General features: G+C 49.4%; 1 protein-coding gene across 1 annotated transcript; it reads right to left on the bottom strand.

The window, feature by feature from the left end:
• Positions 1-248: 248 nt before the first annotated feature.
• ccdc120a (coiled-coil domain containing 120a) lies at positions 249-7,667 on the bottom strand. The gene is made up of 9 exons (XM_049016702.1): positions 7,544-7,667; positions 7,357-7,462; positions 6,854-6,984; positions 6,149-6,265; positions 5,920-6,040; positions 5,044-5,100; positions 4,818-4,953; positions 3,389-4,444; positions 249-2,512 (listed from the first exon to the last, which is right to left on the bottom strand). Exons 1-9 carry the CDS (start codon positions 7,589-7,591, stop codon positions 2,407-2,409), a joined length of 1,878 nt encoding a protein of 625 aa, XP_048872659.1. The 5' UTR covers positions 7,592-7,667; the 3' UTR covers positions 249-2,406.
• Between the last annotated feature and the right edge of the window lie 6,860 nt (positions 7,668-14,527).

Below are 14,527 nucleotides of genomic sequence, written 5' to 3' on the forward strand. Positions count from 1 at the left end.
CAGCAAAGGAGGGCAGCTGAGTGCAGACACAAGCCAGGCGCTTCAGGCAGCTCAGACACATCTAAGCACTGAAAACTTCCATGGAGACTTCAGAATGGCACGGCTGGTGGTCAGTGGTGCGCAAATACCGGTGTGATGCCGTTTTACTTTGGCGGAAGCCCTTTGCACAAGGGAATCAAATGGGCAGGGATGAAACAAAGGAAAACAGGGAGGTCATTCTGAGGGCCAGTGAAACGAGCGAACATGGATGATAAACAGGTTCCCTCTTTATTGGTTTAGTTATTACTGCCATAAGACCTGCTTATGACACGACACAGGCTCTTCCAGTTTCCATCTGCCAAAGAACTACCCATTATCTAACCAAGACTGCCCCCCCCCCAACTTCATGCCCCAAATAATTCACCAGTTAACATCATGTAAATCGCTCTCCAAATAAAAACAGGACTGAGCAGTCATAAAAAACAGCATGATCCCCACAAACAGTTTTCATTACGCTATTTTCACATTGATCTGTTAAAAAACATCTGCTCAGAAATGAACTGTCGACTCTTAAAAAAAAAAAAAAAAAAAGAAAAGCAGTAAGATTGAGAAAGTTTCATAATATTTGCCATGGGATTGAGTAGCAGTATACAAATATTTACAATGAAATAGAACATGAACCATATTTGGATTCCTGTTAAAACACTATTCGTTTCTCGCAGTGGCCTAATTATAAGTAAAACAATGGCGATGATAATTTCCCATCTCCAACAGAGAGAACCACGCAAACGGCTTCAGAAAACTGAAACCAGTAGCAATATAAAAAAAATATATATATTTCACTGACAAAGCATCCACTCAAGAAACCGCTGGTAAATGCTTTAATTAACCAAAGTTTATCAATTATGATGCTCATGACCCATGTGATGCAAGATTGTACATATCAGTATTGCTTTTGTAAGAAGTTAGTGTCCACCCACCAGGGGGCAGAGTTGATCTTATCATCCCTTTCCTAAGCATTCATGATTAATTGCGGTTTTTCTATCAACAAACTTGCTGATGCATTTGGACTGGAGTTTCGATTCTATGCGATTTTTCAACTTCCACCTCCTGGAGATGTGGAAAAATGACGAATATAATCCCAGATTCTGACTTTTTTTTTTGTTTGCATAATTTCCTTAACATTGTAAACGTTTACAAACAGTACATCTGTATAAAATAAATATCTGGTCCTCACTTAGTCAATCACAACTCAGTGCTTTTTAGTCCTGATCCTGCGAAGCCCAGTGTGTATGCTGGTGTGTGTGGAAGCAGAGCCACGATCGAGACGCCCATTTAATAACCTTAAAACTGATGTGTACCCCAAGGACCTGCTACGATTTAAAATGCCCAATTGTCATTAACCCCTGAACAGCTTTTGGGTCTTTACACCATTGCAGCAAGTCCTCAAATAGTGCATCAGCGTGACGTGGCTCACATGATTAATTAGATTAAAAGCTCAATCAACCCCAGGATGTGCCAAACAAGAGGCTGAAAACACGTTGGGTCACCAAGACCAGGGCTGAAAACATTGGGCTAAGAAAATCGATAATCTGGACCAAGCACCTCAGACTATAAAATACTGGTGGATTGGTGACCTCCAAGATTTCATTTGGAAATGCTGGTGAAGTGAAGCCAGTAAAGAGCATGTGGCTTCCCCATGCTGTGGTAGATTCCACGTAATGCATGTCCGTGGTCACGCTTCCAAAATGAGGAATGCTTCAAGACCAATTCCAAGATGACAAAAAGCAGGGGTCTGCTGGCCACAGCCCTCCCAGATGGGCTTGTATGCTAAGCATGGGGACACGCATCCTCAATGTGTTAATCCCTCCCAAAGTGTCACATAAAGCCTGATTAAACCCCTATGCATTCTAAGGGAACGCCACACACAGAGGAACTCCATGAGTACATTGGCGACGCTGAATAGGACTTAATAAATACATGTATAGTTTGAGTACTTCAATGATTATGCAAGATGCGAGGAAGAATTTCATTTGTAAGTCTCTTGTCAAATATATTAACTGCAGTTCATGAACTAGTGGAAATTTCCAAGACTGCCAGGAGTGTGTAATGAAAAAGGTGAAGACAGACAATAAATAAAAACATAACTGATAGGAGCTCAAGTTTTCCCGGAACCCTGGAATCAGATAGCGGTTGGAAGACTCCACAGTCCAAAAACCGAGCAACAGCATGGTTATCTACTGGTAATTCATCTAATTTTTAAACGGTTCCAGTTCAGCCCACATGAACTGGACCAACAGACTGCACAGACCTCTTTATTAGGCTCTTCTTTCCAGGACAGAAACGCGGAAAAAAAAAATCTGGAACTGTCTGTGCATTCGAGTTATTTTTCTTTCTAGGCCTTAAGCATAACTGCTTATGTGTGCATCAGACCAGGGTGCCTGGAGCAGGTGAGTCAGTGCCGGGTTCGTTCAGTGTCAAGTCCTGCATCTGAGAGGAGTAGGGCTCCTGGTACAGGGACAGATCCAAGGACCTGCCAAAGAAAGAAAGCACCAGTTCAGAAAAAGACTAAAGCAAGAGAGCCAGCAGGGACTTGCCCAGTAATTAGATGTATACACGACTCAAGGTGCAAATTCACAGCTCTTCACGTAGCACTTGGGAAGACGTACAGCTTTCGCCTTTATCCCAAATACTGTGCAGCTGCCATTCAGGTACATGCTGATGTACAGGTACAAAGTCCTGCCATTTGCTGCTCAGGGACCTCTAGCCAGTCATTCATTGCTTCAGCAATGAACACCCCCCGTCTGCACTCAGATGATGAAACACTTCCTGGAAGTTTTACAAAGCAAGACACTGAAAGCCAGAAGTCGTCATGCACAGGAAGTTTCTGCGGTCGGGTCTCCCACAGATGCGCAGATGATGGTCACTGGCGATTCCTCACTGATCTGTCCTTAAAGCACAAACAGGAGTTGGCCATCTACAGCTCCTAAACCCAAAGCTTAAAGCGTTCTGTAAGGATGGGTTAGGGGTACTAACTGTACTGTGAGACTGTCCCCCCCCCCCCATCCCCAACAACAACAAGAACAAACACACAAACTACGTATGTATATCTTTGTGGGGACCATCAATTTGTTTCTATGAGAAAAACCCTAATCCCACAATTATGACCGTAACCCCTGCCCAGCCCTAACCTTAACCCTAAGTAACCAAACAAGAGTTGTGGCGTTTTTAGTTTTCTGATTGCATTCACAGATTTATAAAAATCGGAATACTCCCTGATGGGGATGAGAAAAATGTCCTCACAAAGTAAAAGGAATCAGGATTTTATTATATTGTGGGGACATTGGGTCTCCACAATGTAATAAACACAAAACCAGATGGACGGACGGACAGACAGACAGAGACAGACCTGCCATGTAGCGGGTGCCCATGGAAGGATGCGGACTGGGGCAGCTGGGTGCTGGGGCCATGGCTGTAGAGGTGCTCCGTCTGGAAGGCTTGTGCCTGCTGTGCGAGGGGGTGAGGGTGTGGGGCATGGGTGGTGCGACGGCGGGGCAGCACGGCGTCCTGTCCCTTTAGCCCAGCGGCAGCGGCGTGCCCCAGTGTGTTCCTCAGGTACCAGTCCCTCAGGCCCTCCAGGGCTAGCGCCTTGTGCAGGCTGCGAGTGGACTCCTCCGGTGGACCGCCGGGGAATGGCAGCGGCCGGCGGGCTGGGGGGGCGACAGCCTGTTCGGCCGGGTAGGAGTATGGGGCCGTGGAGCCAGGAGCGGCATGGGGGGGGTCCGAATAGGCGGAGAACAGCAGGGCCTCCTGGTGCTGTGGTTGCAGAGGCACAAAGGGACCACATGACTTGGTGCGCGTGACTTTGACCCGGCGTGGATCGCCCGGCTTTCCTCGCAGCAGCAAGGGGCTATAGGGCGGTGGGCCAGCCGCAAATGGGGGGGCCTGAGGCGCAGGGAAGCCGTTCAGCTGGGGGGCCACAGCGGCTGGGAATGAGGTAGAAGGAGCCTCTGTCCAAGGCCTGGCCCCGCCGGCCGGCGGCTGTCTCTGTTGCATCTTCTGCTGCTTGCCCCAGATGTAGTCCATAAGGATCTCGTTGTAGCCGCCGCCCCCTCGGCCGCCCATCGAGGAGCGCAGCCTGCCCTGTTCGCCATGGCCATTGAGGTGCCCCTCGGGGCTGCCTCGCTGGACCTGCCGCAGCCGGCCGTCCGTCAGAGCCTCTGAACTCTTGTAAGGCCCGCCCCTGCAAGGCATCCCAGGCCTCTGCACCCCTTCATCTGGGAAGGCGGTCCGGTCCAGCAGGGCGTCGGAGCTGTTGCTACGCCGCGTGCGGGCGCTGTACTGGCAGCCCGGCCGCTCTGAGGACCCAGTCGACAGCCCTTCCTGAGGGTGTAGCTGCACGACTTGCGGGCCTTCGGGGCTGTCTGACCACTGCTGGCTGCCAGATCCGCTCGATACCTCTGGCCTGTGGGGGAATTTGGAAAAACAACATCAAGCTGAAAGCCTCAGCTCATCAGATATGCCCAGCCTGCTGCTGCTCTTCCAATCACCTCACTACAGAGGAATCGTTTTATTTCTAAGGCTGGCGACCAGCTTGGGGGCTTGCTGTCTGGTGGGGCTTCCTCCTGGGGAGGTGAGGCAGAACTGCCTCTGTCCTGACGTGGCCATTGGAGGGCACCGTTCAGGACAACAGCGGAGCGGCAGGAATGCTCCTTCCCTCCAGGTTGGAGATGCTCCCTGAGAGGGAGGGGCTGAGCGGGGCAGAGCAGGACGCACTGACAGGAGCGGTACGGCAGCACACGGGCTGGGCCTGCAGGGGGCGTACATGAGCAACATACCTGGAAGAGCTGGCAGCTGAGTTGCGGCGCGTCCTCATCTCATAGTAGATCTCTACGGGCGACAGCTTCCTGCAGAGCTGACCATCGGGGCTCCCTGGGGCCAGGCGCTCTGGGCCGACACTGGGGGACGAGTCGTCTGTGAAAGAAAAGCACAGGTGGGCCCTTTAGGCAGCTCTGTGGTGGGCCCTGGCCCCCCTATAGAGACACAGTGGGTGCCAGCGCTTACCATTTTCCTGGCCGGTGGAGTCTGACATGGAGCTGCTTTCTGACTTCACTGCTTCATCTGCAGAGACAGGGACACACACACACACACACACACACACACACAGGGTCACTCACAGCACAGCACTGCCGGAGAGCGACGGGTGTGGCCAGCAGGCTGGAGCTGGCGGAGTTCCCTTGGCAAGCTTTTCCTGACGAATCGGGCCCCTGATCTCTTTCACCTCGAGAATAATGGGGGGAGGGGCTGCCTGAGGGGGGGGGGGGTGCTCCTTCAGCAGACTTCCTCCCCAGCCTGATCTGAACGTCCTGTTTCTAGAAGGTGCCGTGTTTTGTCATGTAGATGGGTTTTTCCTAATGAACTTCAATCCACACCCATACGCGCGCACACTCACACACATTATAATCATGTCTTTGTGGGGACGGTCCATTCATTACTATGGGCATAACCCTAATCCCAACAATGGCAACCTTAACCCCTACTCAGCCCTAATCTTGACCAAAAGTAAACAAACAAAATAGAAGTCTTTTGGTATTTAAATTTTTTTCATTGTAGTCACAGATTTTTTGAAAATTGAGCTTTCCCATAAGGTAAAAAAATGGGTATTCATCACATTGTGGGGACATTTGGTCCCCACAAGGCACGGTATGCCTGGACCACATACGCGCGCACACACACAGACCAATGACCCGGCACGCTGTGTAACGTTCAGCTTCTCCCGTCACCCCACACTCAGCGGGCTGCTCTGACTCAGCCCGGGTCCGTCTGCTTGGCCCAGACTCCGGGGCAGGCAAGGCAGCGTGGCAGAACACATGCCCGGCGTTATAAGCAGTGCTGCAGGCAGAGTGCAGTGACCCAGTGCCTGGGGGGGTTTAGCGGCACCTGTGTGACAGCCGCGGTGCACCGTCTTCTTGCCGTGCGGGGGCTGCTCGGAGTCGGCCTGCCTGCGGAGGGCCCCACGGAACCGCGCCGTCCTCTGCTTCCACTGACATGCCTCCTCTTCCTGCACAGAGTGTTGGGCGGCGACATCGGTTACCACCCCCCAAGAGAAAAGCACAGAGCGCACACCCCCCCTCGGCAGTACAAGGCCCCTGATGAGCAGCCCGCTTACCTCCCCCTTCAGGGAATGTTTATGTCCGCGGGGGCCGATGCCAGGTCTGCGGTACACCTGAGGGGGCTTTTCCCCAGCCTCCAAAGGAAACTCGCTGGGAAGCTGCCCGGTCAGCTCCTGCATGTGGAAATGGACCGCTACTTCAGAACCGCGAAAGGGCGAACACACACAGCACCGCCACCATTCACCAGCCAAGGACTTGCTCTTCCATCTCTAGATGTTTATTTTCACTGCAGCTATGGGGGGGGGGGGGGGGGGCAGCGACCAGTGACCGTAATGGTGAGGAAGTCACTATTTTAAGCTCAGGCTCCTATGTAACGTGAGGAGAAGGAGAAAGAGAAGGAGAAGCAGGCTGCCATACTGGGGGCGATGAGAGTGAGGCACGTGTGCCGGGAAAAGGCCGCCCATCACGGAGCGACAGATGCGAACATCTGTCCCTGACTTTGGAAAACAGGGCGACCATGTTTTCAACCACATCACCAAGTATTTCTCACTCCAGTCCTTGGGGACCAAAGCCAGTCCACGCTTTTGCTCCCTCCAAAAAAATGTGGACTGTCTGGCAGGGAGCTGGGAGGGAACAAAAACATGGACTGACTGTGGGTCCCCGGAAACACTGCTCTAGCCTTCATGCCTGTGCGGTGTGTATTGGGGACGCTGTGGAGGAGCTGTCCCCAACACTGGTGCTTTAAGGACGGAGCTACTGACCGCTTCCAGCAGACAGACGTGCCTGAGCTCCCCCAACCGAGTGTTCAACAGCGTCTGGAGGTTCCTCCTGCGCTCCTGCAGCTCAGAGACACGCTCAGCGTGCTGCTTACTGTCCCCGCAACCCTGAGGATCTGAGCATGCATGCACGCGCACACACACACACACACAGAACAGGGACATTTTGTTTAACGTCACCCATGAAATCTATAGAATAAACATTGTGAAGGACAAAAGAAATAAAATGTGCCCAAATAAAGAGAATCCCTCTGGTTTCAGGCCACCTTCCCTCCCAGTGCTGATGAATGAGGACGCCGTCCAATGGACGGAGAGATAAATCGAGCTCGCTCCGGCCACATAAACACACCCCCCACGTTGCTCTGCTGCGCATTTCCAAAAAGGCAGATGGAGCAGCTCTGAGAAGGCACCGCGGCTCCCCGTCACCCGAAGGCCGAGGAACACCACACACGGTGCTCTTCCTAAGCAGCCCACCGCCGCCATCTCACCTGGAGCTCCGAGGCCCGTGGCTGTGATCAGGTGCCCTTTGACCTCCATGTCATGTGACTCACGAGCAGCCCTGCCCCTCAGCCTGTCGACCAACTGAGTGCTCACCTACAGAGGAGGCAGAGAGTGGTGTTAAGGCAAAGGACAAAGGAGGAGCATTAACCACCCGCCAGCTGCTCCTGCTCTCACCGTGCAGCTGTTCTCATGAGGGAAACACTTCTCTGGGCCTGTGGCCATCCAGTGCTGCACTTATCCCAGCACCCTGAAGGGGGAGCCACTGTGCTGCTGCGCAATGCTCGTCTAATGCAGATCCCTGTTAAAAACAAAAAATACACATACTGGTTTGTAATTATATCTTTGTGGGGACTCTCCATTCATTTATATGAGGAAAACTCTAAATCACAGCATTACAGCCTTAATCCCCACCCAGCGTTAACCTTAACCATAGGTAACCAAAGAAAAGCCTAGACTTCTCGTATTTTTAGTTTTTTTGGTTGCATTTACAGATCTTTGTGGGGACCTGAAAACGGTCCCTACCACATCAAAATGCCAGTTTTTTATTACTTTGGGGGGGGGGGGCATTTGGTCCCCACAATGTAATATAAAACTAATCCACACACACACACACACACACACACACACACACATGGTCAAGGCATGGATTCTACCCTAACAAACGGTGTTCAGAACGCCAGGGGAACTGCACACGGTCCCTCTGCAATCAACCCATGAATATTCACTGTTGTGGGTGAAGCGCTCTGATTTAGCAAAAAATTTTAGCAAAAAAACAATTTAATTATATGTCACCAACTACAGTATACTGAACACAACAAACACAAATTTACAGAGAGACAGACACCAAAACAAAGCTATGAGAACAATCTGTTCGATTACAACACCAAGTTACCCATAATAGTGCGGACTTAACCATTTTTTTTTATTATTAAATGTCTTTTTTTGACCTCCTCATAGCAGGTCTTAAACAAAGAAAGGCTGAGTATGGGAAGGTCAGAGACACCAGAGGAGAAACTCAAATGAGACAAAAAAAGTGTCAGGTTCTTTGGAGTCCTCCTCAGTCCTTCATGGTCGTGGCCTGACTGAAGCTAAATAAAGTTCCCCTTGAAGCAGACTCCGCTCCCACACAGCAGCAGGGCGGATGGGAACAGGACGCACAGTCAGGGGCGGAAGGGGCTCACAGATAAGGAAAGAAGAACAACAACAACCAGGACACAAATCAGAGCCCATTAGAAATTCTATGGACTTTCTTGCCATCGTCTGACCGTAAACTTGGCGTCTGAGAAAGAAAGTAAACATCTTTGTCTGCCTAAACAAAAAAGAACACATGACTGTCAGCAAGCATTCGATAAACATGAATAAACATAGTCTCAGTGAGTGTGATGTTGGGTGCAACATTCCAGCAGCTAAAAGGAGCATCCACATTACATTTACAGCATTTACATTTACAGCATCCACACGAGAGATAAATGTGACTCAAGCTGATCACAGGACGGTGCAGGTCACCTTAGAATAGTGCTAGGAGTTGTGTGTCTAAATGAACAGGGGGGGGTGCAGGTGGGTACTGTCATTAATACCCATTATAGGATCACACATGCAGCACAGCCCTGAATCTGAAGTTACAGATTCTCTCTCTCTCTCTCTCTCTCTCTCTCCCCCTCTCCCTCACACACATACACACATGACATGGAAGGTGAAAGAGCATGAAAAGAAGGACGTGGGAAAAACGACCCAGCCAGGAAGAAATGGAGAGAGCAGCTGTGTGACAAAACATCCAACAGCGCTTATCAAACACATATATTCAAATGAAGAGGACAGGACTGGCTAGCTGGCAGGAATGAACGGGCTTCAAGCGGCGGCCCTTGCCTTGCATGTGCGTGCAGCGTGAGGGTTAATCGGCTGTGCCCAGGCAAACCACGGGCACATGGCCACAGCCTGGCCGGTGTGTTACGCCAAGTGCCAAAAGGCAGAAGCAGGACAAATGGCTGCATCCCCCCACCCCCTGCATTTTCATCGCCCCCAATCCCGTCCGTGATCTGCCATTCTTCTGTCTCTGCAAATTCAGTGACTTCGTCACAGATCAGACCTGACCTCCCCAGGGATTGTGACTTACAAGCAACATCTCTGTTAATTAAGTCCTCGCTAACGAGGCTGGGTAAGGAGCAGCTGCACTCCTTTCAACCTGGAACAACTTCCATGCAGCAAGTGAGAAGGAAAGGGGGGGGGACAACAGTTAATAAAAACTATAAAGGCCAGTAACTCCCCCGGTGTCTGGCAGGGTGATCTGCAGGCAGACATGAGATCTCCGGTCACCGAGTGGCAGTTTGACAGCGAGCCCCACAGCACTGGATCGGAGCCACAACGCAACACTCTCCCGGCACGTGTCGGCAGCCGCCAAGTCCTCCCCCTGCCCTACCGCCAGGACCCCGCAGGCCCTGCTGGAAGCATCACTTGCTCTGCTCTTCACAAGCATTCTCCATTCAAGTAAAGCCTGCAGATACACTTACACACCTAACCCCTGCCAGGCACTCGCAAAGTGAAGACTGTCTGTAAATCACCAGGGACAGCATGTCTCCATTTAATCACAAATGACCACAATAAACGATTCACACAGAAGGTGGTCCAACGCAGGTCAGCAAAGTTTGCATATAGAAATGAGCTTTTGAGGGCTCTTTGTATAATGTTAATTATTAATTTTCAGGCTTTGTATCTCTGATAGCCAGCAGAGTCAACAGTTTCTCCAGCCCCAGATTCATTGCTCAGGTTTCTCCCTGGAACCTTGTTTCATGTCCTATCTGCTCCATCCATGTTTGTAAATTTCCACCACGTTCCTTGATGATCTGTATTAAGTTTCCCGGTACTTCACAGAAACCCTGAAACACCATCCTGGAAATTAACATAAGCATTAACATTAACATAAATTGTGCATTCCAGAGTCTGTTGGGGGGGGGGGGGGGGACTTCCGCATGAATCCGAAAAGACAGCCACATGCCAGGTGAGAACTGCCGGCTAGCAGTCTGAATGCCGAAAGCTGATTAGCGACCCACAGGCCATTGGCGGGCTTTGTGTGGCTTATGCCGTCGTCTTCAGGCACTCGGAGTCAAAAGATAAGTGACAATAGGAGGACTTTGCCTTGTGTGCTTGTGTGCTTTCAAGAATCCATTTCTATCACCTGTGAAGCAGAGAAACGGGAACAGAACCTGTATCTTCACATTGCGAAAACTCTAAGTGCTCTTGCAAGCAAATACGCAGCTATATGGCTTATAAATTATTTAAAATAGGATGTTTGCCTATATCAGGCCCTATTGAAGAGAACAGTGGAAGTTTGGTAGCTAACAGCTCTCCGGGGGAATCCTTTACGGGACTCCCTTCCCCCACCCTTGCCTGCCCCAGGGGCCACTTTAGAAGGGGTAACACAAATTTAAGGGGCACTTCATTAAATGTTTACTACAAGGTCATACAAACATCACCAAGGACAAATAACGGCTTGACTACTTGATCTTTCCAAGCAGTCACAAGAGAACTGTGAAGTGAGAGTGAGCTTAGAGGGACTTATGTACCAAAAAACAGACAAAGCTAAGCTTTTTGCCATGAAGCAGAAAGGCATCCATACTATGAGTAAAACTCTACGCATGTCTGGTGGTGTTTTCCTATACAGTTATGCTTATTGACTCTACTATCTTCCATCAGAAGTTGCTAGTAGAGCAAATGAAATATTAAAAAGCATAGAGTGTAACCCTGAGATCCAAAGACATCCAAAGTAATCGTCTGTCTCGCCTTAATTCAGTTTTTCAGAGGTCAACACTGCACTTCCAGTGTTCCACAAACAGTACTTTTATGCAGGCTTGACCTACAGATTATCAAGATAATTGCGCCATGCACAATGACATTTGCCATAGGCAGGCATCAAAAATGATGAGTCAAAAGCTGAACAATGCACTAATGTTTTACGGCTTTTTAGTACAGCACCCTTAAAGGTTCTCATGCACACACTTCCCGCTTACGTAACAGCCATGGGAAGATGAGCTTTAAAATAAATAGGCTGTTGGTATGGCCCCGTTTTTGCTCACCGGGACGTGAAGGGCAGGGTTCCAGCCGACAGGTGGAGGGACAGGTGGAGACAGATGGTGTCAAGCAAAACTGGAGAGAGTGACAAAGCAGGAGCTTTTTCCTCCAGGCCGGACAGCTGAGAATGCACCCACTGCCTTGACCCAGGACAATGTGGCTACAAACCAGAGAGCCCAGTCATACCAGAGGCTCTCAGTAACAGCATTGACAGCAACTGACTAAAAGCTCCTGGGTACACTGGCAGAAAGTTCAGTCATGACAGCAATGGCAAGAATAATGCACCTATAGTGTAAAGCTTCATCTGAGAACTTCATAGAAATAGACAGTACGACATCCATCCATCCATCTATCTTCCAACCACTTACCCAGTATAGGGACACAAAGAGCTCAGAATCCATCCCAAGAGACACAAGGCAGCATGAAATGGCTTTGGAATCTTTTAAAATGGATGCTCTAACGCAAATTACATTAATGTTAGGTTTGTGGAGGTAATTTCAATCAGATGTTCACAGATGCCTTGATTAGACAACCAGCTCCTCGGCTTTGAAATGGGTCTTAGACCAACAGGGAGCATAAAGATGCCAACCACAGCTGGTCTGTAGCTGCAGGTCAGTCTATGTGCTGGTCTTAAGGCGAGGCACATCTGGTGCTCATATGTCTCCAGGAGCCTTCCTCCTCGGGAGAGACACAGAGGCATAGACAGCTACTGCTACACACCGGCCCACCACGAGGAAGGCATTCCAGGACAAAGGAGGCCGTCTACTTAGTCAACATGGACCCAATTCAGGGCTCCCTTCACCACTAAGGCGAGAAGCTGGAAATGGGTACCTGCTACACTGTGCTTTCATGCCAAAGGGAGCTGATTGCTGAGGAGCAAGATTTGAAGTGGCGGCTAGAAGGCCTGCTGGGTTTATGGCCTTCGTGTTTCTCTCAGACTGACTGCAGCGTGTAGAAGACGAGCTTGACATGGTAATTTAAAACACACCCAGCTGACCAGATGAGCACCTCGAAAAAGTCCAGCAAGAGCAAGGAAAAAAAGCAGAATGAAATTGAAGGATAAACAGAAGGTATGAACACAAAAACAACAGAGATAGAAGTGGGGGATCACTAAATATTAAATTCATTCAAAATACAACACAAAAAAATGTGTTTCCCTTTTAAAGGGGGGGAGGTGCGCAGAGAGAAAAATCAGCATGAAGTCATGGCAGCAGGGATGAAAAGATCGGAAGATTATGACTAAAAAAAAAAAGAGCAAGACAAGCAAAGAGAGAAGGGAGAGACGGGGTAGCTGCAGAAAAACAGGAACAACGTAACGACGGCAAGATGTGCCAAGAGGACGCGGGCAAGACAGAGACAGCAGCAGGGGAGACGGAGTCCGGTGGGCAGCAGCCAAACAGAGACATGCTCACTTAAACACCAGCGCATGTGTATAACACTGCAGTACAACAACTGCTGAAGGTTCGTGCTGATTTAACCAAATTCTCCCTACATCTTCTATCCAAGTCACTCTGGTCCAGTTTTAGAATAACCGGATGGACAGTACAGCCAATCTAAATAACCGAAATGGTGCAGCTGACACACTAACCCTCCCCTCCTGACAACTCTTGGAAGACACATCAATAATTATCATCTCTCTAAGTCAGGGAACATAAAAAGGTTGCTGGTGTATTCCAGCTTGCATGATAGGAGGATGGCCCCGATTCTGTCTGAGAACGACTCCATGCTTCCACGTTTGATGTCGACTCTGAAATTCCACCTAGAGCGCTCTTACTTTCAAAGCGCTAAACCATGAGCAACAAGGACTGACAATACTGCAGAATCCTTAAACACAGAGGCACACATCAAAGCGCAGAGTCTCTGCATCAGACGGGTGCTGCATAATGTACGTTTCCTGCTGCAGGAGCTGTGAATATTACCATGGAAATTCCACCCAGTGCAGAGCTTAGAGGTTTTTGGTAATAAGGTTTAATAATAGCATCCCAATATACCATTAGCATTGTGCCGCTATTGCATTGTTTTGTGACAACAGTGTGGCTCTATGCCCAGAATCCCTCTCGTCTCAGTCATCAAAAGTTCCAGTGGGAAATGATAAACAATTCACAGTTTGTACACCAACATGATATATAGGGGCACTTGACATAGAAACTTCACATCCCCACTCTGACCGTAAAACTCTTGGCCAGCAGCGACCTCCATTTGGTGCACGTGCTGCAGACAGCAAATGGAGGCCAGCTGACTGAGGCAGCAAAGGCTGTCTCAGAGTCCGGCGGCTGACCCTGTGATGGGCTGGGTGCGTCGCTTCGGGCTCCGCTGGCCACACAGTTGCTCCTCCGTTCATATGCTTTCGAGAACTCTGAATGGTGAGGCCTGCCATTTTCTCAGGGCGTCAGGAACATCCTCTCTGTGCATCCGCCACCACAAATCAAGCCAAGACATTTACCGTCAATTCAGGCCCCCGCTAGGCGCAATAAAGCTGGTTGCACAGTTTACACAAGGAGAAAACATTTTAATGCATCCATATGAAAATGAGAGGGATCCAATAAAACAGGAGTGATTTGGGAGAAAATTATTTCAAATATAGAAAGCCGCTTTCAGAGTCAAAACTCCACTCCCAACAGAACTGCATCTATCTTGAGGCACATGTGGGACCAAAAGCTACAAGTGATAGCACACAGAGAAGCCCATGGAATGTCACACTCTCAGTAGTATCTCATACTTGTGGTGATACAGCGATTCTCTCTGCATTGAGAATACACACTTGTTATGCCAGCCTTCTTGCAGGCCTTTCTCCCGTGGATTGCCATTTCTAAAATACTTCACAAGGCACGAAATTTGTTGAGTATTACAAAGTAGTTTGCATACGTGGTTGCTAGCACATATAGCTGAAAGGGTATACTCTGACTGGCTGTTCCCAGCAAAAACACTTCCTAGTTTCCTGAAGCTCGCCCTGGCTGCCTTACTCTTTATATAAAAACCCAAAGGGACCGGTTACACTAAAAGCACTTCCCTTAAACAGCATCTGTCATGGCAAATTGCGCAGGGCTGACATAAAACTAACAACCAGCTAACGTGGCATAATTTCACGCAACA

The sequence above is a fragment of the Brienomyrus brachyistius genome, chromosome 6, assembly GCF_023856365.1.
Source record: "Brienomyrus brachyistius isolate T26 chromosome 6, BBRACH_0.4, whole genome shotgun sequence".
NCBI classification, from domain to species: Eukaryota; Metazoa; Chordata; class Actinopteri; order Osteoglossiformes; family Mormyridae; genus Brienomyrus; species Brienomyrus brachyistius.

What these genes read in the sequence shown, in the direction of transcription:
- ccdc120a (XM_049016702.1), bottom strand. Translation starts at nt 7,591, where the DNA reads ATGGCCACAGGCCCAGAGAAGTGTTTCCCTCATGAGAACAGCTGCACG. An exon ending in GCACCGCGGCTGTCACACAG is followed by an intron (nt 5,101 to 5,919) that starts GTGCCGCTAAAC and finishes CTGTCTCTGCAG; the next exon opens with ATGAAGCAGTGAAGTCAGAA. An exon ending in GGGCACCCGCTACATGGCAG is followed by an intron (nt 2,513 to 3,388) that starts GTCTGTCTCTGT and finishes TTTCTTTGGCAG; the next exon opens with GTCCTTGGATCTGTCCCTGT.